The 24,589-nt window shown below is 41.4% G+C and overlaps 1 protein-coding gene across 9 annotated transcripts in view; it reads left to right on the top strand.

Moving 5' to 3' along the window:
* The first annotated feature begins 11,659 nt into the window (after positions 1 to 11,659).
* The window catches only part of ABCC4 (ATP binding cassette subfamily C member 4), a 148,191-nt gene continuing 135,261 nt past the window's right edge, over positions 11,660 to 24,589 (top strand). For 4 of the 9 annotated variants that reach the window (XR_001875821.1, XR_001875822.1, XM_017821090.1 and 1 more), the window contains exon 1: positions 11,660 to 11,844. Coding sequence is in view for 3 of the 9 variants with exons in the window: in XM_017821090.1 (XP_017676579.1) it covers positions 11,771 to 11,844 (74 nt within the window). In the remaining 6 variants the exon portion in view is untranslated. Of the gene's footprint in view, positions 11,845 to 12,774; positions 12,820 to 12,940; positions 13,071 to 18,417; positions 18,437 to 20,001; positions 20,154 to 24,589 lie in introns of those variants that run through there. The other 5 variants (XM_017821094.1, XM_017821093.1, XM_017821091.1 and 2 more) reach the window with 5 other exon arrangements.

The following is a 24,589-nucleotide window of genomic DNA, read 5'->3' as shown; positions in this document are numbered from 1 at the left end:
ATGTTTCCATGTTTCTTTTGTTATGTTGCCACAACTTCAGAGAAAAGTACATTATCTGAAATGTCACCTAATTCAAATAGAATGTCACCTATTTCCCACAGAAGGGACAACATCTACCACTTCATCTCTGGACTTCCAGCAGCTTAAATCTTTTTGAATAAGGAAAGGCTGCAGGGATGCTTAGGGATGTATCTCATATTTGGACTTTCCTGAGGCTTTGGAGCCCACATGGAGTTCAGTAGGATGCATGTTTTGTTCTGATTTCCGAAAGTCCTATTTACTCCTATTTACCTATTTGGGCACTGTCAGTCTAATTTACATGCAGACATGTCTAAGAAAACAGCTGGGTGTACTGAGTCACTCCTGCTGAATAAAAACTCTGCAGGAGAGAGTGGAGAGCTCTTACCCAGTTCACCTATTCACAAATGTTCCAATGCAGAAATTACTAATGCCATGGCTGTCTTACCCTGGGTGGGCCTTCTTCCTTCAAAGAATGACCTTCCTATAAGGAAATATCATTCTTCCAAAATTACTAAAGGAAAACACTTTAAAAAATTTGGCAGGTTAAATGACTCATTCAAAGGGTTATTGTTTAATGTGTAGAACAAAAGCTGGCAAGACTGCTCTTATTCTTTTTCTGTGATAATGTAGCTCCTGGGAATTCTGCTCCTGAAGTAGAAGCTCTGTGTCAGTGTTGGACAAATAAAGAATGAAAAGGATAGTCAATCTCCAACGGAGCTCAGCTTTAAAGTATGAAGACAGTGATTTATCCAATCCTCTTAAACTCTGTGTTGTAAAGGTTACCTGGTAGGAAAATGAACAGAGTTCACTAAAGTTTTTTACTCTCCATTTTCCTCTGTTGAGAAGGGCAGGGAGAAAAGCCATCAGCACAGGTGACATTGTTAGCAGCGTGGCAGGATTGTGGAAAACTGATTCCTGTTGGGAAAGGATAATCATGGTGCTGCCTGCACTTGGGAGGTGAAAATCTTTTGTATTTCCTTTTAGTTATTCCAGAGAGAGGGGTGGTACTTTTGTGCAACTCTGATGGCTGGTCATCTCCTTTGAAGATGACCTGGACAAGAAAGGAACACACATGGCGGCCCCGACTTCCTCTGGCAGGAGGGATAATGGTATAAGTTTGTTGCTGTGAAGTGTATTTTGAAGGGTATGAAATGCATTTATTTATGGAAACAGAACTACAGCTATGACTTCTGATACAGCCTAAAGCCATCCCATGCACAGAGATATGAGTTTATATACACATAAATTTATTCCACCTATTCCTGCCTGCTCCGGGTCACAACTGATGGTATTTGTAAAGCAGTTTCCTCTCTGTCAGCTTGGTCTTGAATTTCAGTTGTTGCCAGGACCTGATGCATACACTGGGCTTGTTGGACAAGGCAGCTATTCCACACTTCATCATCTGCTGGTCATCTTAGAACCTGACACATCCATCCTCCTTTCCTGTCTCCCTTTCATGGTTAACCTCACCTCTCTCTCTTTTTTTTCTTTTTTTTTTTTTTTTTAAATTATGCTCAGTCTTCTATCAACTACTTATTTTTCCTTCCTTCTCTCTCTGGCACCAGCTTGGATCCACATTCTCCCTGAGCCTTAGATAAATACTTGCCTCCAGCCCTTCGTCTGTTCTTATTCTGTGTGGTTCACCTAGTAGTCCTTACTGTCACAGCTGTTGTTCTTACACTGATATTTCTAACTTCATGGTTATTTCTCCTCCTGTGCTGTGCCTGGAACCACCACTCCTCTTTTGAAAACATCTGCAGCCTTTTTATGTCTTTCTGACACACAGTATGAAGGTTGAAAAGCTATAAGAATGAATATGCAGGCAGAGGATTTGATGATGGAAGTAAGATTTGTTTGGCAAGGAGGTTCACACTAACAAAGAAAATGATTAAAATGTAACAAATGCAAACATGGCCACAGGATTCCCAGGAATGCTCCACAGCTTAACAGTAAGATTAGAAGGTGTAAGTTTACATTGTGCCAGTTCAAGTCACAGCATGGGAGTACTCCTGAATTTCTAATCAATGATAACCTTTTGTGCATTTGTGCAAACATAAGTAGTTCTTTTTCTTATCTCCCACAGAATAGGAGACTGTGACTTATTTTGGTGTTATGCATCTGAAGCCACGCAGTTCTTTTCTTTTTACATTTACATACCTGCCTGTTCCCTCTGGACTATACCCACTCTTTGCACTTAGACATGAAGCCTTCAGCTCATAGGAAATACCATGAAGTGCAGAATACAAAGTGCACATTCCCAAGGTAACATGGAATACTATAAACATGTTTGTGGTTTGTTCTCTCCTTTGTCTTCCACAAACTATTTTTAAATGCAGGATCTCAGTTCTTGCCCTCCAAGTGCACTGTTGCTTGTTCTTGAAGATCTAAATAAATGCCTAAACAACCAAGGTAAACATCTTCCCATAACAGAGGAAGTAGAACACCCTTTTGGAAGAGCAAGCTTCCCTGTGTAGGAGACAAAATTTTCCACCTCGTTTTGTCTGAGGCTGAGAAACAAATAGTCATGGTATGGGAACACTAAGGAAGACCTCACTGCCTTCTGCTCTAACAGCAATATATGTTACGCCAACCTTTTTTCTCTAACCTAAACACAGCTGTGAGCATATTAGCCTGAAGCTGCACTAAATCAAAACAGACTTCGAGCAAGAATAAATGTGGTACTAAACTTGTGTCTAGATGCAACAGCGATTAAGGTGTTGTAAGAATCTACATACAGGAAAATATAAACTTGGAGCCTCTGAGTCAATATTTATAAGCATATCAGTCATTTGGGTTGGCAAGGACCTTTAAGATCACTGAGTCCAATCACTGACCTAACACTGCCAAGGCCAGCACTAAACCATGTCCCTAAGTGCCACGTCTACACATCTTTTAAATACCTCTGGGGATGGTGACTAAACCACTACCCTGGGCAGCCTGTTCCCGTGCTTGATAACTCTTTCGGTGACAAATGTTTTCCTAATATCCAATATGAACCTCTCCTGGTGCAACGTGAGGTAATTTCCTCTTGTCCTATTGCTTGTTACTTGGGAGAAGAGACCAACTCCCATCTCACTACAACCTCCAGCCAGGTACTTGTAGAGAGCTATAAGGTCTCCCCTGAGCCTCCTTTTCTCCAGAAAAAATATTTTGTAGTATTTGGGCTTAAATTTACCATTTTAAAGTAAACAAAGACAGATTTTAGCACAAATACAAGTACAATAATTACATTACAAATTTTATAAAATTCTGACTCACAAGATGCATGTGATTCAGAAAGGCTTCCTATATTCTTGGTATGTAGTCTACCCATGCTTGCAAAACTCCAGACAGGTGTCAGGCTGCCAAGAAAGAACAGAAAAAATTAAGGAAGAAGAGCCTTGCCCAGTAGCGTGTGGATATGTGAGGAGGCTAAGAACACGTGGATAAAAAAATTGCCTTTTGGGAGCTCTGTGTTGGCAGGTAACTCATGGTCCGCTGACAGCTGTGCCCAGAAGTGTCAGAGAAACTTCTGTTTCTTCTCAGACTGTGGGTGCCCCATGAAAAGGTGGAAATTCTGTGTGACCCAGCCAAAAAGTCAGGCTGTGGACCTATATGTGCTAGACCCTGGTGAAGCAGCCAAGAGCTAAGGAAGGCCAAGTGATAACAGTGTTGACAGACTGTGTTGGCCACAGCTGAGAGTAACTATGTGTGCAGTCATTTTATGTGGTTTGTGTTCTGAGTTGACTATCTATACTTGCTGGTAAGTGCCTCATACCCAGATCAGTTGTGATATAATTTGAAGATGGCTCTGCTGGCCTTACCTTATTTCCATTAAAACAGAATTGCCTTTTCCCCTTTCCATGAGTCACTAGTTTTCCAGGAAATTATTGAAAACTGAGTAAACTATCCTCTCCTTTGTCACCAGAAAAATGAAGAACAATTGTAAATTTTTGAAATTATGCCTGGTCCCTTTCTGTGCCTTCTGTTTTCCAAAGCTAAGTTAGAAATCAAGTTTGCAGTGTGCAGTGCAAGTGTGTTTCATTTCCTATTAAAACATGTGATTTTATGATCTCTAAATATTATTAATCTAACAGTGTTCTAACTCTTTTCCATCTTCATCCATGATGCTGGATGACATTAGTTGTCATGGACTTTTGGTTAGTCCATTGATGGTAGCAAATACTACCAAGGCATTTCAGAAAGAGTGAAAAACAGTTATCATATTTTTTATGTTCATTCTTATTTGAAGAAAGTATATAGACTGAAGATCTCTACTGTCAACATGTGCAGTTTCTATTTTGAGGTCAAAAGTACTGTCTTATAAAAACAGAAGTTATTTTAATTTTGTTCAACATCCCATCATAGTTGGTAACCCTCAGTAAGGCAAAAGCTACACTGTGCCACTCAATTTAAGTAAGGTTTTCTGTGGTTTTATGTTACAGAAGGAAAAAAGATCTATGGACTAACTTACGAATTTGTCTGTGTCGCCTTCTGTCCCCTTGCTATTGCCAAAAATAACTTTCTTAAACTTCAGTCTGGCAATGCCAAATGAAATACAATTAGGATCCAGATGACCTCGAAGGTGATATTTCTTTCAGAAAGTGACTTATGTGCTTTTTCTTCTGGAGCTTGTTGATTACTTGTGTTATTACTAAAGGGAAAAGAATTCTTCTGGAAAGAAAGGAAGTTTTGCTTGATCATCTGTACAATGTCTATTTTCCTGATCTTAGCACAGAAGCACAGCGGCTTCAAGAATAACCAGAAATGTCTCGGCTATAATGGTGGACCTGCTGACTGATTTGCTCTGTGGCTTGTAAATCTGTGAGTGCTCACCATTTGCCTTTTCCATTCTTCTTTATTCCTCAGGTAAGGGAGAGCTTCCATGCATCCACTTCTGATTTCTCTCCCCTCCCTTTTGCCCATTTAGGTTGACATCAAATGAAAGAGATCATGCAGTGGCAACTGTAGTCACATAAATAAATGTGGAAAATGCAAAAGAATACTCTTAATTAATAAAAGCTTTGAAAGAAGCACAGGTTTTACTAACTAGAGTGGAAGAGTGTTATTTGCTGTTAGTTTGTTACATGTCTTCATAGTAACTTTTGAAAACAGAGCTTTCTTACCAAAGCCATTTGAATTCTATGTTCTTCAGTGCTGTATGTCCTAAATTTTGCTTCAGAAAATCAAGAAAAAACTCTTAGGTATAACATCACATACAACATAACATAACATATAGCAAGAGCACAGTAACACTGGAATCAGATCTACACAAACTGAAGTGAACTAGTCACCCCCAGGCTTTGAAATGACGTTTTAAAAAGGAATTTCTCCCTCTGTTTTCTAGAAGTCGTGGCAACACCCTGGCAATCTTGCCCAGTCAAATCAGTCCATGGACACTGGCATTGACAGAAATTGCAGAAGTCAGGAGGTCAGCTAATCCACTTCCTACCCTTGGACTAGGTTGCCTATGTTGAGCAAACAACATGACAGAGATTATAGAATCAATGAATCATAGAATATCTCAAGTTGGAAGGTACCCATAAGGATCATCGAATCCAACTCTCTGCTCCTCACAGAAGCAATCTGTTTTACAAATGTCAGGGATGGGAAGTCTTCATTTCCCTAGGCCATCAGTCACAGTCTGCACAACACTTGCAGTAGTTTGTTTTCTGTTTGATGACTCACCTTTGCACTAAAACTTGTTCAATTTAATTTTTCTGTTACTGTAATTCACCACTGCTTGGAGATTATCCTGGGCAGTGCACTAGTATTAAGCTAGAAAAGCAAGAGATGAGAATAGGAAGAAGGTAAATAAAGTGTAAGATTTATTGCAACATACCGATTGATAGAGAATTTAACAAAAGGCTTTGCTCCTCTGAAACTGTATTATCAATACTAAAAATGTGGTTTAAAAAATGGAAGACTTGAAACAAACTGTAATGAATAGAAGCAAGAAGTTTAATGTCTATTACCTTGTGAGAGCAGAACAATGAAATGAGCTCTTAGCTGCTTAGGAATGGAAAAGAGAGGACTATGTAGCTCAAGATAGCTATATTGTAAATACACAAGTCAATGTTTTAACTAATAGCACAGGGAGCTGATGCTGAAGGCCTGCTGCAAGCTTATCCAAATCATCCTACAGAAATATCAATCTCTAAGGATCTGTGCATGAAGTACAAGAAATGAAATTGTTAGGGGGCAACTAAACAGGTGGTAGGTGTGTCAGTTTTAACTTTAGTACAACCTTTTCCAATATTTTTCTAATGAATCAAATACTTATGAATAATTTTCTATTACAAATAGAAAGGAACTGGTTTGAATTTATTTTAGCAGATGATCAATAGAAACTATTTTCTATGGATAAATGATTTTAACATAGTTTTTGTGTAAAGCAAATGAGGTCAAACATCAAAAGAACTAAACTATGAAAGTTAGCAAAAATATTGTGTGTGCATGTATGTGTGTGTGTGTGACATTTAGACAGAAAAATTTGAATGGAAAATAAAAGTTATTTAGAAAGAATCATATTTGCCAAATAAACTTAATGTGATAGTCAAAGATGGAGAGCACTCTGGCTTAAAACCCAGACTGATTAGGTAGAGAAGATGGTAAGGGTGAGATTCAGTTGTTTAAATATAGGCAACTACAGTCATCTATCAGGCATCAGAGACATCACCATGGGATAGGCAGGTACAGCACAGTTAAAGGAAGACCTGAAACCTTCTGGAGTGGTAAATTGTGGCCGCGTGAAATACCCTACTGCATTTAAAATGTAAGAAGTTGTCTATACTTAGGAACCTGAATTGCATCATCCTCTAAGGAGAGTGAATATATACATTAATTAGTACAAATGAAAAACTACATTATGTAGAAAAAGATATGGGTAAAATAGGGATGGCTCGTGGGTAACAAGGATAAATAGGAAAAGCATCTGAGAAAGACTGTTGCCATTATGTACTGATGAGCAGACTGAAATAGCAAAATTACAGATCGCTTCTGCAGCACTGACATTTCTGTTCTGCAGCTGAACAAGAACAGGCCAATATGTCTGTATTGCAGAAGGATGAGAAACTATTCCCCAGTGGATACATCAGCCAGATGATGAGTCAGGCCACAGGACAGTGACAAGCTGGGCTCTCAGCCAACGGGACAGTCTGCTTTCTTGCCAGCAGTGTGGTGTGATACAACACTGTCTGTTTGGTTTGTCAGGCAGGCATAGGGTCTGCCTTTCTGCCTGGCTTCAATCAAAAACATTACACTCAAACAATATACAGTTGCAAAGCCTTGACATTCTGCTATCATAGCAGAAATGTCTTTCAAACAGCTTTGTATTTGATTGTCCCTCTAATACTGCCTCAGAGACATCATGTAGTGCTCAGCAAATTTTTTATAGAGAATTTTCAGACACACTCATCCATGTCTTCTTGATTTTGTAGGTTTCTGTCTCAAGGGCCTGGGGTATGATATGGAGAAACTGTTCAGCTCTGAAATCAATAGCTGCTGGCCTGAAAGGATAAAGGTATAGTGCTACATTCTCTGAAAGACTAAGCTTTAGGGTCCTATTGCATAATCAGGATCAGTGCCTATATTTCGTCTTATGATCCACATGCTTTTATTCACCATCTAGAAATCAGTTGAAACTCCTCAATTATCTTCTAAGGATTTTGAGAAAAGCAGATGTTTGTGAACTCTTCATACTCTAGTGATAAGTGCTACAGAAAATGCATATGAAGAAATGTTTCAGTTTGACTGTATTCAGAATGAGAAAAGAGTAGAGCAAAGAAGGTATAAGGCCACACATAATAAAGATGCTTATTTAGTGACTGTTGTCTTTCTTGTGCACTGACTAAATTTGAAATCTTTTGTGTTTGCAGGTTTCTGACATTCTCTGTGATCTGAATTTATTTCCCGAGAACAATGTATATGCATAACAGATTTAATTCAGATGCCACTGCTTTAAGTTGGCTATTACCTTATTTGAGTAGTTGGCTTTGCTAGACCATTATCCATATTACTACGAAAATTTAGATTTATGAAGTCACAATGATTAGTTTGTCACATATCTTTGTCTTTCCATGGGAGTATACTGTTGCCATAGCAAAATATTCAATGGATAAATTAACAGTTATTTTTCTTGATTCCTAAAATAGAAAGATCATTAATTTAATTACTGTGCTATTTTCCCTTCCTCTTCATGGGCAGTTTCACGCTTTCTTGAGCAACTCTTTTGCCAATAGCTTCACACCTTTTTACTGCATCAGCTCCTAACTGTTGCTTGCACACTTGGCAGATAGAGTTACAGGTTAATTTGGCTTTCAGGATATTCTTTTTTTGGTGGAATTTTATTTTCCCTTCCCGTGTAGTTTTTCCTTCTCCAAAACTTTGTAGAGTGTTTTTCTTTTGGAGTTAGAAGTGAACATTACTATTTATTTTAAAATTAAGCACTGTCAACATTCATCACTGATAATACTGGCAAAGGAAAAACGTACTTCTTAAGGTTTTCCCTTTTCCCATCATTACAGTAATATTGAAAAAAGTTATTGTAGTATTTTTCTTTAATACTTTTAGCTGTACTCTGAAAATATATTACTTGTTCATGACTAGTCTACTACTTCCTTGCCCAAACTAAGAAATGTTTCTATAATCTTTCATTGCACTACTTCAACAAAGGTGAAGTCAGTTTTAAGATTTACATCTTCCTTTCTCCTACTGCTTGACCCAAAGTTAATTAACATTTTGGGACTTGCATTGGGCTGTCATATCTTTTAGTTCTCTTATAAGTACCTAGTCAGACAAATTTGCTTCACAGAAATCTAAACCTGTCAGATTTTGCTGATAGGCAGAGCTTTTCCTCAAATATTTTGGGAGATTATTTAAATTGATTATTCAGGTTCTGGAATACATAAGCACTACTTTGTTAAAGCCTGCCCTTTCAAACCACTGCATCATTTCCATACCTTTTTTTCCTTGTTTTAATCTGGAAGGATCTACAGGCAGCTGTTGACAGGTGTTATTGCTCACAAAATTCTGTGGCACACCATCTATGCACAAGCAGAGCATGCTGTTTCTAGCCCCATCGGTGTTCACTGAGAGCAAGATTAAGCTTGATTGTCTGACTTACGGTTATGATGACATTCTTGCAAACACGAACTGATGCTGTTTCTTCAACAATATATAGCCCCTACCCTCCTTTATCTCAATAACATGTCAACTGTGATGCCTGTCATGAAAGTCAGATGCCAGCCCTGTCAATTGTTTCACTGGCAATGTATTTTAGCAGGAAGGCTGGTTGCTACTGGGAGCATGAAATGAATACATGGAACATAAGGATGGTCCGTCTTACAGCTGGTTCAGTTGGACTGGTAAGGAGATCAGGGGCATGATTAGTTGTTCGAAGTCTAATTGGAAGTCAGTAACTAGGGCTATACACCACATGTCAACATTAGCCCCAAAACTGTCTGACATCTTCATAAATGATCTGGATAATGAGGCAGAGGGCACCCTCAGCAAGTTTACTGATGATCACAGAGTCATGGAATCACAGAATCAACTAGGTTGGAAAAGACCTCTAAAATCTTTAAGTCCAACCTATGACCTAACGCCACCATGTTAACTAGACCATGGCATTAAGTGCCACATCCAGTCTGTCCTTAAATACCTCCACGGACAGTGACACAGAACTGGAAGGAGTGGCTCATAAAACTCCAGAGTTCTGCTGCCATCCAGAAGGACCTTAACAGGCTGGAGAAATGGGCTGACAAGAACCTCATAAAGTTCAAAAAAGGGAATCACGAAGTCCTGCACCTGAGGAGAAAAAATCCCAGGCACCAGTAAAGGCTAGGGGCCATCCAGCTGGAAAGCAGCTACCTGGGGGCTCTGGTGGACACCCAGTTGAACACAAGCCAGCAATATGTCCTTGTGGCAAAGAAGACTAAAGGTATGCTGGGATGCATGAGGATGTGTTACCAGCAGGTCAAAGGAGGTGATCCTTCTCCTCTACTCAGAAGTGAGGCCACCCCTGGAGTCCTGTGTTGAGTTCTGGGCTCCCCAGTGCAAGAGAGAAATGGATGTACTGGAAATACTGCAGTGAAAGGCCATAAGCATGATGAAGGGACTTTAGTTATCTTTCTTATGAGGAAAGACTGATAGAGCTGGGACTGTTCAGCCTGGAGAAGAGAAGGCTCATGTGGGATCGCATTATTGGGTATAGTGGGTGAAAAGGGGACAAAGCCAGGCTCTGCTCTGTGATGTCCAGTAACAGAACCAGAAACAATTGGCACAAACTGAAAACCAGGAGGTTCCTGTGCGAGATAAGGAACAAGAAAAAGAAGCATACCGGAGATGGATCGCACCATTAAAAGAATCGTCAGAGGAAGAAGACTTTGTTTAAGGACTACGGACTTGACTTATAAACAAAGGATTTTATGAATTGAACTAGAGTTTAATGTTAAATTAAAGTTGCCATGTTGCATGGTAAAATCCTACCCCCTTTTCACCCCTTTTACAATGGTTGGTTCCCTGACAAGAGTGTTGCTCCTCCTTTTTTATTCATATTCAATAGTAATCCCTCCCCTTTTGTTTTGTATCCAATTGCAATCCTTCCTATGGCAAACTTCTCCTTCTGTTAGTAATACTCCAGAAAGTTCTCCAGGCTCCCCCATATAAGGGGGAGTCATCTTAATAAAATGTTCGCTCCTGTTCCACCTATGATCTGTTTTGGATCTCCTGGGTGGACTTCCCTGTCTCCCTTAGCCAAGCTGTGTTAGGTTCCCTCTGAACATCAGTAAACACTTCTTCGTTGTAGAGGTGACTGAGCACTGGCAGAGGTTGCCCAGAGATATTGTGGTGTCTCCATCCTTGGAGATTTTCAAAAGCTGTCTGGACATGACACGTGAGCAGTGGGAGTTGGATCAGTGGACCTTCAGAGGTCTCTTCCAACCTCAGCCATCCTGTGCTTCCGAGGGCGCAGAGAAATAATGGCATGGCGGGGAACCATTCTGCCATGGAGATTCGCAGGTCTTTGGTTACTTTATGTACATGTCCCGCATTCCTATTTTCTTAGGTCCCTTGCAGGTCCCTCTACTCCTTTCGATCAGAGTCCCTGTGGCAGACTACAGGTGACTACTGGAGAGAAGTGTGGTGATCATTTGCTGAACTTCTGAGAATTGTGGATTTCAGTGATGAACCACCTCCTGGAATTAATTAGCCACTTTACGTTGTACCGCCAACAACTCCTAAACATTGTTAAACGACGAGTTGCATATTGGTTTTTGTTTTTCAATAGAAGAATCTACAGCATATGATAAGACGCGGTGACAGCAAGCGTTTCTACTGGTGCTTGGTCCTGGTAAGCCGGACTCGCCTCTGATTCGCGACATGGTTTTTCGTCCGAAGAAAGGCGGGTGGGCGTCTCGATTGGCGCTGCCTGCACTGAAGACATGCTTTTCATCAGCAAGGGACACGCACAGGCGCGAAACTAGCGGGAGCAGAGCCGCGTACTGCGACCGGAGGCTAGACTCGCCCTGGGCGGCTCCCGGCGCTGCCCGGCGCCTCCTCAGCCTCCGCGGGGGAGCCGCGCCGGCAGGAGGCGTCCTGCGGCGGCGGGAGGAGGAGGAGGGAGGAGGGCCGAGGCGGGGGTGCCGGCTCTCCCGGAAACAGCGCCGGCCGGCGGCAGAGCGGTGGCGGCTGCCGCGGTGGGAAGTCGCTCGTGGTCCTGCGCCCTCGCCGCACGCCGGGTGGGTCGGGTCGGGGCGGCGTGGCGGGCGGCATGGAAGCTGTGCCCCGCGAGGAGAAGCCCAACCCGCTGCAGGATGCCAACTTCTGCTCCCGGCTGTTCTTCTGGTGAGCGCCCGCGGAGGGCAGGGGGAAGGGCAGCGCCGGAGGTACGGCGCCGTGGTGCCCGCCGGCTGGGAAGGCGCCGCGTCGGGGCTGAGTCCCGCTGGCCTCACCTGGCCGGGCCGCTCGGGAATGCTGAGCCCTGTCTGAGGGCCGCCCGGCTTTCTCTTGAGCACGGCTCCCGCCAGGGTCCGGGCGCACCAGCGGCGGGAAGGCGGGAGCGGGGAAGGGGAAGGGAAGCGGCGGCCGGAGCTCCCCGCGCTCCGCCGGGCGCTACCGGCGGTGACTGTGCAGCCGCGGCTCGGGCGCGACCTGCCGCCCGCCCCCGCGGGCCCGCAGGGTCAGCCCCGCCGGCCGGGGCAGCCCCGCGCTCGCAGATGGGGCGAGGTCTCCTGAGGTGAACCCGGTAGCCCGCGACAACCGGGCGATAATCCCTGGCTGCGCCGGCCCCAGACCGCAGGCGGGGTCCTGCCCACCTCGGGTAGGGCAGCGTTCAGCCGGCCGGGTGGCGCCGAGCGCGGCCCCATCGCCCCCTTCCAGCACGTGTTTGGTTCCTTCGGCAGATGGGCGGAGGACGGGAGCTTCCTCTGGCTCTTGGACCGGGCGTCCCTGCCCGGGACTGGGTGCAGGGCTGCTCCCAGCCATTGTTCTGCTTCCCCGCTTGCATAACGGGTCGCGGGCAGGGATTGCTCATCCCGGCAAGGCGTGCTGGGCTCGCTCGCGGCGAGGGGCTTTCCCCTCCGTGTGTGAGGTGGTTACTGAGCCGCAGAGCTGCGTGAGAGCTTCCCGGTGTAAAGGATCGCTGGGCAGCAGCCTGGCTGCTCCCACCCACGCTTCGGCTGTCTTTTCTCTGCAGGGGCCCTGAGGTGTCACAGAGCGAAGGCTGGGGTTGTGGCGGTGTTGTCACAAACTTTGCGGGACCAAGTGACTACTAGTTCAAAGTTAATGCTTGTTCTTTTATTAGTGGGGACCTTAGCATGAGTGTGTATTTGTACTCAAAGTGGTGAGGAATTGCAGCTCAACAGTTTAGTTACTTTGAAATATAATAGGAAAAGATGTGCACAGTGAAACGGGAGAGCATCAAACTTCTTTGTTTTACCAGATCCCATTTGGAAGAGGGCACTTACAGAGGTAGCGCTTATCCTGCTTCACCTTCTGTAGCCTGAACCAGGGCGCACATGCTGTGTTGTGTGGTATGATGGAGGAGGGCGAAGGAAGAGAGAGCATGGCAGGTGAGGCTCTTTTTTTGGAAGCCTCTGAAAGACAAGTAAAAAACTCTTTGATCCAATAAGCAGCTCTGAGCAGGTGCAGAAGTCCCTTTTGGAAGGTAGGGGGATTTTAAAAGCCCTGATAAATTTTAGCTAAACATATTTTTTAATCAAGGATATGTCTTCAGAGCTACCATGTGCAAAATGAAAGAGTAAAATAAATAAGTAAGTAAAACCCCCCAAACCCAGCTTGTATGCTTGTGCAAAGCTCCCTGTGTTCAGCATTTTGACTTTTAATTTCTTCTTCGACAGCAGGGGTGCCCATGTTGGAAACAGCTTTGCTGGGAAATCCAGGCAGAATGGTATGAATCTCAGTTGACCATGTAGCATTCCAGAGCTGCTTCTTGTCTTTTCCCTTTCCCTTGCTGGGATCTTGTGGTGTTAATGGTAGTTCTGCCAAAACCAATCCAGCTAGATGTGAAAAAGGAAGTGTGCAGTGCTTGTAGCTGGTTTTCTGACTGCTCCTGTTGTTCTTTTTTAGGATTTTTGCATTGCTCTGCATGTATTGCAGAGAAGTGTTCAGCAGCAACAATGAAGTACCTTAAATTTCCCAAGTTTTAGGCCAGCACCTGAAAGATTGCTTTTACCCTAGACATGTTTAGAGGTTCTTATTGTGAAAAGGGAAAAGTAGGTGAAAGTCTGTGCTTGTGGGATGATAGGCCTGGTAAAAGTCCATTAATTGGGATGTCATGCTTTGCAGTCAGATGCTAGTGTACAGCTGTACACTAAACCCGTTGAAAAAAAGGGTTTAGTGGGATATGCAAAGCTTTAGAAGTTGCCTAATGTACTGTTTTTTATGTTTTATAGCAGTATAATTCACAGCAGTGAAAATACCCTTTTAAAGTGTCTTACCTGTGCTGCATGTGATCATGATTACCACCAGTATATTCTTATTTACTGGTCAACGAGCATTAGTATTTTCGTGGTGAAAATTTTGAGCTGAAATTATATCTGCAGTGGGTTAAATTGAGTAAGCAGGGGCTGTCACTTTTCTGCAATTTCACAATGTTTTACATAAAATGAGGAAGTATTAAAACGCCCCTTCATTTAGCTATAAAGCTAACTTTACAGGTAGCTTTAAGAAATGTTTTTCCTTTCTACAAAGAGTGTAGCCATCTGATAGCTTTGTGAGTACTGCTTCATTTCAGCTGCTGTTTCACACAGGACGTTATGAGATCTTTTCATCTGGAGAACTGGAAAAACAGTGCTTGAGGAGGGCCGTCCTGTGAGTAGCAGCAGCCACCACCATGTGGTTGCTCAAGTGTGCCTGCTTTGCTCTCCAAATCCCAGGTGTTGGCTGCTGGTTGTCAATAGGGATAAAAAGTAGGGTATTGCAGATAGAAAGGCAAGAGTCCTTCGTATTTTAATTTTGCTTATCTTTTGCTCCAAGTGCAGTTTTGCCGTTCTAAGGAGTCATTGATTTTTTGCCAGTGGTACAGAATAAAAGCTTAAATTATTGCCTGGTGCAAACAGGATCAAGCTCACAGGAGAAAGGAAGTCGTGTTTTCATTGAGTTATAAAAGTCAGATAATGAGTGTGTAGGCTGAAGATGCATTCTTCTCCCATTGTTCAAAGCTTGTCTTCTTGCTTTTGGATTGTGACTTTGGCAAGTATGAGCATGATGAACATTAAACACTCTAGTAGTACATCCATGGGAAAGAGGAGCATCTGGATTGTGTGTTAATACTGTTATTTTTATAATACATGCCTTGTGTAATGTTAGTCTGGATGTTAGTGGAATTAAAACTATTTATGACAGAAGTTTGATGGTCAGGGCAGTTGCAAAATATTCTTATTTTCTATGTCTCTCACTGAATTATCCATATTAAGATAAGGTTATCGAAGCCCATATTGATATTCTGGATGTTTCCGATGTTACTGTAACCCCAACTTTCAGTCACAAGTTTCTATGCTCACCAAACTTTTTAAAGCTCTGACTGGTATTTCACTTATAGTTTGGGTGTATTTCTGATTTACTTCATCTCTGTTCTTGGGTTGGTTTTCTTTTTGTTGCTGGCTCAACTTGCTGGTGAGAATGAGAGTTCTAAAGGATGAGTAGGAGGATTTGCTTTCTTTTTTTAGGTTTGTCCAAGGAAGAGAGAATTCAGTCCAGTGTTTTTCATGTTTAAACAGTTACTTGTCATAGAAAGTGTTTAAAAAGCCTTATAGTCCGTGCTTTCTGCAGTTGAGAATAACACTTTTCACACTTTGTTTCTGCTGTGGATGGTGGAGATTATTAAATTAATAACTGTACATAGTAAGAATTGCATGTTCATTAATTAGAAAGTGTATCTTTATTTGCTTATAGCATTTGTTCCCTTGAGTTATTAAAGACGCTCCTCCTATACAGCAGTTGGATATTTATGCATTCTGTTGTTCAGCCATCAAACCCACTTTAGTGGAAAGTTACAAAACACAGGCTGTGATTAAATTTTTAAAAAACTGGGTAACTTTTATCATGTTAATAACAAACTGGAACACCTTGGAAGGGGTATCCTGCATTTTTGTTCAGAGAAGTAAAATAAGTTAAAGTCCTTCTAAATTTCATATAAATTTATAATTTATTTTTAATAATACTACTAATAATAATTACTTAATTGTCACAGATTCACCATGACTATGACAAGTTCTTGGCTTCTTTGGAGCACCGGACACTTTCAGCATCCTCAGGCTGGATGCCTTTTTACATCATCACTTGACATGTGGCAATTGCCATTACAGTAACAGCATTAAAACGTGAATTGAAAACTTGCTCCAAGGCATCCACACAGTTATGATTCCAAGGAATAAACCAATGATTGTTTACCATTATCTCTTGGTGTTTGACAGCATTGTTCTTGGCTTACTAAGTGTGTGCTTGTGGGAAAATGACAAAACCACTAAGTCTTTTTCATGGCTCTGTCTTTGAGTGCAGTGGGAGAAGAGTAAACCAAAAATCTTTATCTTTGGTTTTAAGTGTGAACTGAGTGGGGTAAGCACAGACGTGTAAATCCCAAGATTTTCAGTGATGACTGCACAGTACGTAGCAGCTTGTCTGATCAAATGCAGTCATGTCACACACTTCTCTTGTAGCAGTGTAAATAGCTTCTTCTTCTTCCACCCCATGACTTACAACCGGAAGGGCCACTGACTGATTTTGTTGGATTTCTGAGTAAGCCGAAGTACTGCATTTTAGTCCTCTAATTTGGCTGTCTCAAAAGCATTTCTTGCCCTTCATTGAAAGAACTTACAGAAAGAATTGATCATTCTTCTTGGCTATTCCAGCTGACTCCAGCAGTGCCACCAGTAAAACTGATCTCTCTTCTTTATTATATCAGTGAATAGATTTGACCGTGATGAAGATTTTACATTTACTTCACATGAAAATATCAAGCAGCATCAAACTTTGCGACTTGCCTGGGATTTTGCCTGGTGTATAGTTAATTCCCACTGTCAGTGCCTGAAATTGGTGATGGTGATGTATCTTTATAAAGATCTCTGAGGTAGCTAACATTAAGTTAATTTATTGACTTACTGGTGGAGGACAATTTGGTGCTGTAAGAAACTCAGAAGAAATGCGTGTCTTCAGTATAGATAAGCAGAAAACACATTTTCAGTATTCAAAGACTGAAATCACGCTTCTTTTTTTCTCCTCATTGAAAGAAGACTGAGGATCACACATGCAACTTTTTTTAAACATAATGCCGTGTTTGTTCGTTTGTCAGATATTTAGTGTCCTGTAGTCAAATTTGAATCATTTGGTCTCTTGAACTACAGCATTCATTTTTAACTTTTGTTTGTTTATTTTCAAGAAAGCTGTATTATGCAAAAGAAAATTTTATTTGAAAATCATTGTTTATGAGCTAGTAAAGTTGAAACACGTTGTTAAGGAGTGCTAGATAGACTATATCCACTATGACGAGTGTGTATAAACTTTCAGAATGTTAGCATTTGCTATCTACTGTAAATATCTGTGCTTAGATCAGCAATTAGATGAACTGTGAAACACAGACAGTTTGCCTTTGGAATGCTTATGTAAAGCCTGCTCTATCATTTGTGAGAGAAAATGTCTCTCTTCTAATTTCTGCAGAACTTCAAAATTAGGAGTATGTCACACTGTTGTTTTTTTCTTTTTTCCAAAAATAATTTCTCTACCCTGCTTCTTGAAAATTCACAAGACCTTATGTAAAGAGGAGGAGGGAGATAACCCCATTAGATTTTGGGAGTGGAAGGTTAGAAAGACCAATCATCTATTTTATTTTGTTTGTTTTGTATCCCTGGCACCCAACTGCTTGTAATATCAGTGTGAACGCACAGGGGATTTTAATTCTTCCTATTTCCATTGCTTGCCAGAAAGCACCCTAATACAGAAATTGCCACCGTTAGGTCCTACTTCAATACATATCTTATACTAAAATTTATTATTCTTAAGAACAGTCTTCAGACCTTTGCATCAAATCTTTGGTATTTTGGATATTTTTCTTGGCATTTGGATGCTGGGTTCGGAACCAATATTTTAGTGATAGTCAGGTACAGGTGATGCTATTCCTCCATTCCCTGCTTCTAGGCCTTGCAGAAAATGTTAGTTGCAGTATGTTTCCCCTTCTCCTTTCTTGCCCAATTTTTTCTTCTTCTTGCCACCTGGAATATCAGGAAGTATGTTAGATTAATAAGGTAATTTCATACCTAGCTGATGTGGGGTAGATGAACAGCATGAAAACAACCTGCAATAAATGCAGTCAAATACCAAATGAGTTACTGTCAGCACCAGAAAGTGGGTGTTCAGCAGCTTAGCTGCTTACACTGTGCTGAGGATAAGCAACAGCTTGGAAGATGAGATGGAGCTGAGTATCAAAGGTTAATACATTTTGGTATTGAAACTGAAAGCCTGAAGGGTATTTTTGAGTTAATATGGCTTTGAAGTAATTTCATTGTATTCCTATTTTTTTCCTTCTGTAAGCAATGAGAAAATCTGCTGTTTAAGTCACAGTAAGCCAGGGAGGGAAGTTGCAACCAAAACATTAGTTGAAAAACATCTGAAGAAATACCAGAACTTATTCTGTTTACTTTATTGCTTGTGGACAACTGCCTTCATAAGGGGAAGTGGGAAAAGGCAGCTTACTGATGAGAATGGATGAGCATGTGTAATAGAAGTTTAAAAAAAGATAATCACATGATGACTATAAACCATTGCCTAGAGTATTTATGAATTCTTGCAAAATAACACTGGAGGCTGTCAGTGTGTGTCCTTCGTTTTGTAAATCCCATCCCAGCAGTGATCTTCTGGACTGAGGGCAAGCACGTAGCAGTGTTGGAATTGCGTTGCTGGAGTAGAACTTCAAGTCATGAAGGTGAGTAGTGAACAGTACAGCGAAGCAGGTAGACACCTGAGGTAAGCCAGGGGGATAAGCAAAGTGGATTTATAATCCAAAGGGCCTGTGAGGAAACACCTTTTACTTTACCAAAAAACCCCATGTCCAAAGGAGGTGATTAAAGAGAAAGAAATATGTGTTACTTTGCAGCTTAGTAGTTGAAGTAGTGCTTCCAAGCTGCTCAACAAGACGAAATCCTGGTGTTACAGAAGAATTTGAGTAAACAAAGACTCTTCTGTGCAACTGTTGAAAAATAACTGGACACTGAGTGTAAACAGATGATGCTTGTAGTGTAATGCACAAATAAGCTTAAGAGGAATGGGGAAAATGCAGTTTGTAAACCACCTCCTTAAGGCATTAGATCATACGAGTATACTGGATGTGGCTTTGATTGGGTGCTGTAAAATTTCCCAGAAATTAAACTTCTGGCTATAATTACAAATAAAGACAAAAAGAAAAGATTTTGCTAATTAGAAAAGTAGTAGTCTGTGTAGTCTAATTTTTCTGATTTGTCCAGTAATAAGGCAGGGGCTACTGTAATACTGGTGAGAGCCAAATTTTTCACTTGTACAGAGGAAGGTACCGTAATATGTGAGTGCCTGACTGTGAGGTGACTCTTGTAGGGCTCATCAAGGCAACCAAGGCTTGTGGGTGCGCCCAGGGCCCTGACAGACACATCTGTTGACCTTAGGACATATTTTATTTGTGTTAGCTTTGTAATGTAATTGCAGATGCTTCTTGGCTGATGTTATTTTACAGACTTTTTCAGTTCATGAAGAACTTGCTTGAGTTTCTAGAAAGCTCTGCAAGTCTGCTCTGTAGTGCAAGAATGGTACTGTTTGAGCGTTTACAAGCTGGACACAGTAGAAATCCAGAGGCACGGCAGGTCCCATCCCTGGGTTAATGAACCAGTTGAGCTGGACACTGCTGTTAGTTTAATGTACCTACCTGTAACGTATTTCTTCCTCGGCTGATAGGAATTTATTCTGGGACAATGGCAAACCTAATTTAAAAGCTTTCTTGTTTAGGAAGTTTTATTTCATATATGAAACAGAATAGCATGATTAGTCTGATGCTTAATGACCCTACCTTTTGGATAGCTGGGCCTGTTTCTCTTACATGCTGTCTCTGTGAAGAAGGGGATGACTTGAGATGTCCCCTTGAGGTCTCACTTCTCTTAGGAGGGTTAGAAAACATTCTCTTAGCTTTTTCTGCAGATCTTAGAGGCTTTCCAAAATCTTGGTGGAGTTGCTCCAATTACAGATGGTAAAAACTGGACTTTCCCAAGCAAACAAGTAAATTGTGGCTGGTTGACTGTGTTGTAATCTGAAAGGGTGTGTAATGTCAGGGCCCAGGAGTAGGGAAATGCAGGAAGTGAATGTTTATATTATGATCTTTGTGTATTTGCTGTTTCAGAAATGAATCACTTTCTTTTTTTGTCAATACCCAAGATATTGCTGCAGAGGTGAAAAGCTTTTTAGGGCCAGTGCAGTGAGTTACCTTTTGCAGTTGTCTATCTCTTTGGTTTGCACCAGGTTACAGAGTGATTTTTTTAATGTATTTTTTTAATCTTTATTCCTAGTGACATCAGTATTCTGGCAGTAACAGGGACAAATTCTGGGCATCTTTCCAGGCTGATTGTCTTTGATCAGCTAATCGCCTTGATAGAACAGAGACATTCCCAGCAGAACAGAAGGTACTCAGAAGTCTTACAGATACTCACATTTTTATGTGTAGTTCATGCTAGGAAAAATTTGGCTAAGCTCTTTGAAAGGCATCACGTGAACCCTGTGTTTTGAAAGAGTAATAAAATACAGCGATGTTTAAGAAACAAATATTCAAAATACTTAGCAAACAGTAAATTTGGGAAAAGTGAAGACAGCGACTAAGGGGTCCTGGTTTTATTTAAGTTGAACTGCTTCTTCGGAAAGAAATACAGAAATGTAGGACTGAGGTGCGAGTCTTTCTTCCCCACTGCATTGCTCCTGCCTTTCTTCAGGTAAAATAGATTGGTAGTCCATTTTATGTCCATCCTTGGGGAAACAGGAGTAGTTTCCATCACTGTCTGTATATTCCCTCCATTTCTCTAGGTCATCTTTTATTTTGTTTATTATTTAACCCTTTTTTATGAAAGAATAATGCAGTTTGGGCAGTTTTTGGTTTCATAAATCCTATTTTTCTGTTGTCTTTTTTTTATACCCCTGGAAGAAGTTGGTGTTAGCTGATCTCTGTTTGGACAAAAGCCATACCACTCCAAAAGAGTAGTCTTCCTTTATGGCTAGGTTGAGGTTTCAGGGATATTCCTTATGTAGGCCATTGCTTTATTTGCTAGCTTCCTCTAACAGTCCTCTTAACAGCACTCTCTAATTTAACTAAGCCTTCAGGCGGGAGAAGGGCTTGGTTGATTTGCTTGTTACCAGCCTGTGACTTGAGTATCAGCAGGCTGTGTGAAGTAGGTTGGTCTCAGTTCTGCTCTAAGTGCCGGGGATTCCACAGGGCGTCATCTGCATGTGGCATCGTGGTGGAAACTTCAGTGAGTATGAACATGTGCTAGGCGTTCTGTCTGAAAGTAGGCCTTCCAGCATAAAGTTCAGGATGCATCAGTGATGCGGTGAAGCTTGAACTCTTTTCTCTTCTGAGAGTTTGCAGAAGACCTCATTCTTGGGATAAAAGCTGTTGAAGGAACTAAATGTAATTTGAAATGAAAAAATTTCAACTTTCTTCTAAAGGATCTTCAAGTATACTCTACAGTGACACAACATACTGCTTAAGCAGCTTTTGTACTCCTAAGGACCTCCATAGCAATAGCTCTTGAAGATGAGTATTTTGGGGAAGACTAGTCAGAAAGCTCAACAATGGGTGATATTTAAAATTTTTGGGGCTTTTTAATGCATTTTTTTCCTAAGTGTGTAGAAGTGTGGGCTTGTGCTGAGTCTTTCTCATGTTGTCCTTTATAGTAAATGAGTCACAGAATTAATTACCACAGTTTTCTGTGTACTCTGGATTGGTTTTCCTTGCTTTCTTTAATGTTAATGTAGAGGTTGTAGGGTAATATATTACTATTTTCAAAATTATGGTTTTAATTGGCAGAAAAATGTGAAAGGTTTTGGAGTTGCACTAGGTCTCACTGGAACTAATAATCTGAAAACCATGAGGCTTTTTTGGAAGTTTTTACCCTGCACTGTCAACTCGTATCTGCTACTTAATTTTCAAATTCAGTCACATAGTATGTACAGTGATTGGTGTGGAGAAGGGGGGACGGAAGGGATTTACTGCAAACCATAAGAACTCAGTGGAGGTGGGTGTATCATCAATAAGCTGTTTTGAGAGTTTAAGGACAAAGAGTAAACTAGATGTCTCTAACAACCCTGTATACTTGATATCATTGTCCTTCAACCGCTTGCTTTGCACGGGGACTGTGCACTGTGCACTATGTCTGTGGCGAGCACTATCTGCTGCAGGTGGCTGCAGTGCAGAATCAAACTGCCATCAGGGTAGAGCAGTTGCGTTCAACAGAACCATTGTTCTATTCTTCCTCTTGCCTGCCTGTGGCTTTTCACAGTGTTTCAAAAAGTATAAGTAGAAGAGCAGTGTTCTACGGAGCAACATTAAGAACACAGTTTTGTTTTCTAAAAGTGTGTGTTTAAGTATATTTCTAAAGTGTCTTTTATTTTCCTCTGTGCATTGTGTTACGTGCCAATAATGGCATGTAGCAGTATGCACTGTTCAGCACTGATAAGCCCACAGCTGGAGTCCTGAGTCTGGTTTTGGGGTCCCCAGTAAAAGAGAGATACGGACATCCTGGAAAGAGTGCAGCAAAGGGTCACAAGAGTGATGAAGGGTTTGGAGTATCTCTTCTGTGAGGAAAGGCTGATAGAGCTGGAGCTGTTCAGCCTAGATACGAAAAGAACAGGGGCAGATCATCAATATATATATAAATACCTGAGGGGAGGGTGTAAGGTGGACAGAGCCAGACTCTTCTCAGTGGTACCCAGTGTCAGGTCAAGAGGCAAGGAGCACAAATTGAAACACAGGAGATTCCCTCTGAACATCGGGAAACATTTTTTCACTATGAGGGTGATTGAGCACTGGAACAGGATGCCTAGAGAGGTTATGAAGTCTCCCAGTTTGTAGATCTTCAAAAACTGTCTGGACATTGTCCTGTATAACCAGCTCTAGGTGGCCCTGCTTGAGCAGCAGGGGTTGGATCAGCTGACCTCCAGATGTCCCTTCTTAAACAACCCCAGCAGTTCTGTGATTCTGTAATAATTATCCTATTTATGTTCCTTGTTAAATGTCAGAATGATTTTTGTTTTCACCACCTCTGGCAGCAGTAGCCAGTGGAATCTCATAACCATTTCCATAGATGGGAGAAGGATTTATCCCTGTGTCTTCCTGAAGAGGCTCATCCTGATTCTCATGCTAGAGTAGTTGGGAAGGATAACTTTCACTCTAGCCTCTGTGTCTGAAAGGAGACCTGTGGCTTGTTTATGGAGTACACCGTCGGCTGATACTGATGTTGCAAGAGCCGGAACACTTGGTATCGGTCTCATGAGTCAACTGAAGTCTGCAGATCTTTCCCATAACCTTCTGTCCTGGAGCAAAGAGTCTCTCTCGTCCAGCAGGCAGCAATTATTTGAATGACCTTGAGGTTATTTGCATCGATTCTGCTTTTTACCTGTGGTCAGCTGCAAGAATGGAGGCCAAAGAAGAAATGTTTCAACGGAGCAGATTCCTTGTGTCAAACCAGGCAGAAGTTCTTCTTCTTTGAGACCTTTTGTCAGGGGCCATAGGGAAGTGTGACAGTGATTTGGGTGCTGATGCTATTTGACCATACAATCCAAGTAACAGACTTGTCTGACAAGTACTTTCTAATTGTACTTTTAACATACATTGAGGAGTTAACAGCTCACATAAATAGTATTCACTCAAAGAGTTTAAAAAGGGCTGTTAGGCATCAAAGTGCTACTCTGAAGATAGAGACTTAATTTTTGAATGAGTCACAAAAACATTGTGCTAACATGCTAAGTAGTGAAGGAAAAACACCATTAATCTCGTTTGTTACATGGAGTTTTGCCATGGAGCCTGGGAAAAAGGTTTTTGCAACAGTCTTATCTTTGAAGAAACTCTCTGAGCCCCCTCTTTAGGGTTCAGCCTGGTCCTCCACCCACTCTAATCAACAAACTGCTTATAAGCCAGTGTATACAAAATGTAGTTGGAACATGCCTGAGCAAGAAATGTAAAGCTAGTTGTAAGTGTTCATAACCACCATTGTGGTCATGAATAAATAAATGCCCTTGTTGTAAACCGTCCCAGTTTTGAATTCTCATATGTAGGCCTTCCAGAAAATAATACACTTCACCTAGTGCACCAGATGCTTGTGTAAGAGCTGTGTTGTGATAATTATTCTGGGGAATAATTATCAGAAACTAAGCAACAATTAAGAACTTTCACAGGCAATTGAGATCAAACAGCTTGCCTTGAGTACAAGAGTATTTTTTCCAAAACAGATCCATCTCTGACTTGATGGTGTTGACCAATTGAGAAAGTACTTGTAGGAAATAAGCCTGAGTGCCAAAATCCACATTTCTTCTGGAAACCAATACCATGGATTCAATAGAGAGACAGACAAAGTGGAAAACTGCAAGTTCCCTAACTCTCCTGTTCCCACTAAGCCGTGCCTGTTTCAGATGTGTCATTTTATTTTGCTCCATCTCATGAGCAACTTGGTCACTTTGGTGCTTTCTGCCATGCATCTCTGGGCTCTGTGAAGCACAACTGAAACTGTTTGGACCTCCTTGACCTGTGTTTCGGTTTCGAAGGAGGATCTGGATGTGTGAAAGCCAATCTTGCTATTCTCTGATAGTGTTATTTGATCTAACCATTATAATTTATCTTCACAGTGCTCTCATAAAATACAGAGCTTTTAAAAATCTGTCTGCTAAGGAAATTAAGCTGTTAGACAGTACTTTCCTTTTTTGAATCTGCACATTGTGTCAGCGTGCTTCTGTTTATATTTCCAGACATAGCTGAGATCTAGTAATAATACATTATTTACCCATTTTTACATTTGAGTGGTTGATCGACGGAGAGATAGACAACAGGTTGGCAAAGGCACTTAGTGCTTTTGGA

Source organism: Lepidothrix coronata, unplaced genomic scaffold (genome assembly GCF_001604755.1).
Source record: "Lepidothrix coronata isolate B3197 unplaced genomic scaffold, Lepidothrix_coronata-1.0 Scaffold88, whole genome shotgun sequence".
Taxonomy (NCBI): Eukaryota; Metazoa; Chordata; class Aves; order Passeriformes; family Pipridae; genus Lepidothrix; species Lepidothrix coronata.
This window is presented reverse-complemented; position numbering and strand designations above follow the sequence as displayed.